The following is a 3376-nucleotide window of genomic DNA, read 5'->3' as shown; positions in this document are numbered from 1 at the left end:
CCTCAGGCTGGCGGCGCCTCAGCCCTGGCTCCACCGGGGTCGCGGCGACAGGGCGGACACGGCTCGGCTGCCGTTTGGCACTGACAAGCCGCGGGTGCAGGGGGGACTGGAGGGAGAGAGGGGGTGTGTGTGGAGAGAGCTGAATTTCTGCCTCCTCGCGACCAAATAAGGGTAAATTCCCCACCAGCTGGCGGCCGGCTGCGAGATGACCGCAGCGCTGAAGAACACCCCGAGGGGCGGCTACGCTCCTCCCTCCCGCCACTGCCCTCAGCGGGATGAACAGGCGAGTCGCATAGTGCCCACCCGGCCTACCCTTCCCGGTCCCCATTGGATAGCGCTGATGTCAGTCACCGCCCCTGCTTCGAATGCCTACGGGAACTTTCTCGCAGCTTTTGCGGCGGGGCGGGGCCAGTGCCAAGTGCGTGTGGTGATTGGTGGACAGCTATGGCGCAGACTGCAAGACGAGACGGATCGAGAAGGACCCGGAAGAAGGCGTTCGTTTGGCAGCGGTACAGCGGGGAGGGCTGGGCTAGCGGGTGGGAGCCACGGCTCTGATTGGCCAGAGGGTAGGAGGTGGGTGCTCTCCGGTAATTCTCAGAGGCGATTGGCCGGTGGCGGCGGGCCGGTGTCCAGATTGGCCATCAGGGTTCTGGCAGGTTCCAGAAGACGGCCCAGCCGGCTATAAAGTGGGCGGCAGCGGCAGCAGACCGGCACATCGCGCCGCGGCGAGCAGCGAGAGTGAGTTGTGGGTGAGGCCAGCGTGGGTGAGTGGCTGATCAGCGCAACCTGACATCATGTCTGGCAAAGGGCCGGCAATCGGCATCGACCTGGGCACCACGTACTCCTGCGTGGGTGTCTTCCAGCATGGCAAAGTGGAGATCATCGCCAACGACCAAGGGAACCGAACCACACCCAGCTATGTGGCCTTCACTGATACAGAGCGCCTCATCGGTGATGCCGCCAAGAACCAGGTGGCTATGAACCCTACCAACACCATCTTTGATGCTAAGCGTCTCATCGGCCGCAAGTATGATGACCCCACAGTGCAGTCAGATATGAAGCACTGGCCCTTCCGTGTGGTGAATGATTGTGGCAAGCCCAAGGTGCAAGTGGAGTACAAAGGTGAGATGAAGACTTTCTTCCCAGAGGAGATCAGCTCTATGGTCCTAACCAAGATGAAGGAGATTGCCGAGGCCTATCTGGGTCGCAAAGTGCAGAATGCTGTCATTACAGTGCCTGCTTACTTCAATGACTCCCAGCGCCAGGCCACCAAAGATGCTGGCACTATCACTGGCCTTAATGTGATGCGTATTATCAATGAGCCCACAGCAGCTGCTATAGCCTATGGCTTGGACAAGAAAGGTACTCGAGCTGGTGAGAAGAATGTGCTCATCTTTGACTTGGGAGGGGGTACTTTCGATGTGTCCATCCTTACCATTGAGGATGGAATCTTTGAGGTGAAGTCCACAGCTGGTGATACCCATCTGGGTGGGGAGGACTTTGACAACCGTATGGTGAACCATTTTGTGGAAGAATTCAAGCGTAAGCACAAGCGTGACATTGCTGGCAACAAGCGTGCGGTGAGGCGGCTGCGTACAGCTTGTGAGAGGGCAAAGCGCACCCTCAGCTCTTCCACACAAGCTAGCATTGAAATTGACTCCCTCTTTGAGGGTATTGACTTCTACACTTCTATTACCCGTGCCCGCTTTGAGGAGCTCAATGCAGATCTCTTCCGTGGTACCCTGGAGCCAGTGGAGAAGGCTCTGCGTGATGCTAAGCTAGACAAGGGCCAGATCCAAGAGATCGTGCTGGTGGGTGGCTCTACCCGTATCCCGAAGATCCAGAAGCTTCTACAGGACTTCTTCAATGGTAAAGAGCTCAACAAGAGCATCAACCCCGATGAGGCTGTTGCTTATGGTGCTGCAGTGCAAGCCGCTATCCTCATGGGAGACAAGTCTGAGAATGTGCAGGATCTGCTGCTGTTGGATGTCACCCCTCTGTCCCTGGGCATTGAGACAGCGGGTGGAGTGATGACCGCTCTCATCAAGCGCAACACCACCATTCCCACCAAACAAACTCAGACCTTCACCACCTATTCGGACAACCAGAGCAGCGTCCTGGTCCAGGTATATGAGGGTGAGAGGGCTATGACGAAGGACAACAACTTGCTGGGCAAGTTTGACCTAACGGGCATCCCCCCAGCACCCCGTGGAGTCCCCCAGATTGAGGTCACGTTTGATATCGATGCCAATGGTATCTTGAATGTCAGTGCTGTAGACAAGAGCACGGGTAAGGAGAACAAGATCACCATCACCAATGACAAGGGTCGCCTTAGCAAGGATGACATTGACCGTATGGTGCAAGAAGCAGAGAAATACAAAGCAGAGGATGAAGCTAACAGAGATCGGGTGTCTGCCAAGAACTCCCTCGAGTCCTACACTTACAACATGAAGCAGACAGTGGAGGATGAGAAACTGAAGGGAAAGATAAGTGACCAGGACAAGCAGAAAGTGCTTGACAAGTGCCGGGAGGTGGTCTCGTGGCTCGATCGCAACCAGATGGCTGAGAAGGAAGAGTATGAGCACAAACAGAAAGAGCTGGAGAAACTCTGCAACCCGATCGTCACAAAATTATACCAGGGGGCTGGAGGTGCCGGGGCAGGTGGCTCCGGTGGCCCAACCATCGAAGAAGTAGATTAAAGAGGACTGAAACATAGACTGGTTAATGGACAGTCACTCCATTCTTTGCTTTGTTTTGTGGTTTTTTGTTTTTTTTTTTTTTTCCTAACCTTTAAGGAAAACGTCCTTGCTGGTAACAGAGTTTATTCTGTTGGGTGTGTATAAAGGCAGATCTGTCAGCTTGGTTTTGATAAAAGGGAAGGCACGTCCTGCTTTATAAGGTTAGTAATAGACAAGTTTTGTTAATTCAGATACAGCTGTTTGTACTCTGGATGTTTAAGTGTCTCTTCTAAAGTAACCACTTGACTGTTGCAGCTGCCAAGTTTCAAGTTATGCATGAGAATATTTACAGAAGATTAAAAATATATGCCAAATTCAGCTTCTGGAAATTTTGGTAATAAATAAAACTTATTTAAAGCATAAACATATCTTCCTCCTCTCTGTGAAGGGGCAGTAGTGGGGTGGGTGTGTGAGGAGGACCTTCCTGGTGGTGTCTGCAGCCCCTGAGCTCTTGCACCCAGGAACGTGCTGGGAGCAGAAAGTGAGTAAAGTAGCTGCTTCGGTGGGATGGGGGGTGGCAGCTCGCTGGAACAGAGCACAGCCTGGGGAGCACTGGGGAGGGAAAAGTTACCCCAAGCAAGGGGTGTTGTTCTGGGGCAGGACCTGCTCTTAATCCACAGCTTGTGGTGTGGGCGGCA

At 53.9% G+C, this 3376-nt stretch overlaps 1 protein-coding gene across 1 annotated transcript; it reads left to right on the top strand.

The window, feature by feature from the left end:
• Positions 1-703: 703 nt before the first annotated feature.
• HSPA2 (heat shock protein family A (Hsp70) member 2) lies at positions 704-3102 on the top strand. The gene has a single exon (XM_061464176.1). The coding sequence runs from the start codon at positions 795-797 to the stop codon at positions 2697-2699; it is 1905 nt and encodes a 634-aa protein (XP_061320160.1). The 5' UTR covers positions 704-794; the 3' UTR covers positions 2700-3102.
• Positions 3103-3376: the final 274 nt, after the last annotated feature.

The sequence above is a fragment of the Pezoporus flaviventris genome, unplaced genomic scaffold (assembly GCF_033815535.1).
Source record: "Pezoporus flaviventris isolate CSIRO_AGI_PZ_B2104156 unplaced genomic scaffold, CSIRO_AGI_Pfla_v1 ptg000036l, whole genome shotgun sequence".
Lineage (NCBI taxonomy): Eukaryota > Metazoa > Chordata > Aves > Psittaciformes > Psittacidae > Pezoporus > Pezoporus flaviventris.
This window is presented reverse-complemented; position numbering and strand designations above follow the sequence as displayed.

Excerpts from the sequence above, each read along its gene's own strand:
- HSPA2 (XM_061464176.1), top strand. The coding sequence starts at position 795 with ATGTCTGGCAAAGGGCCGGCAATCGGCATCGACCTGGGCACCACGTAC.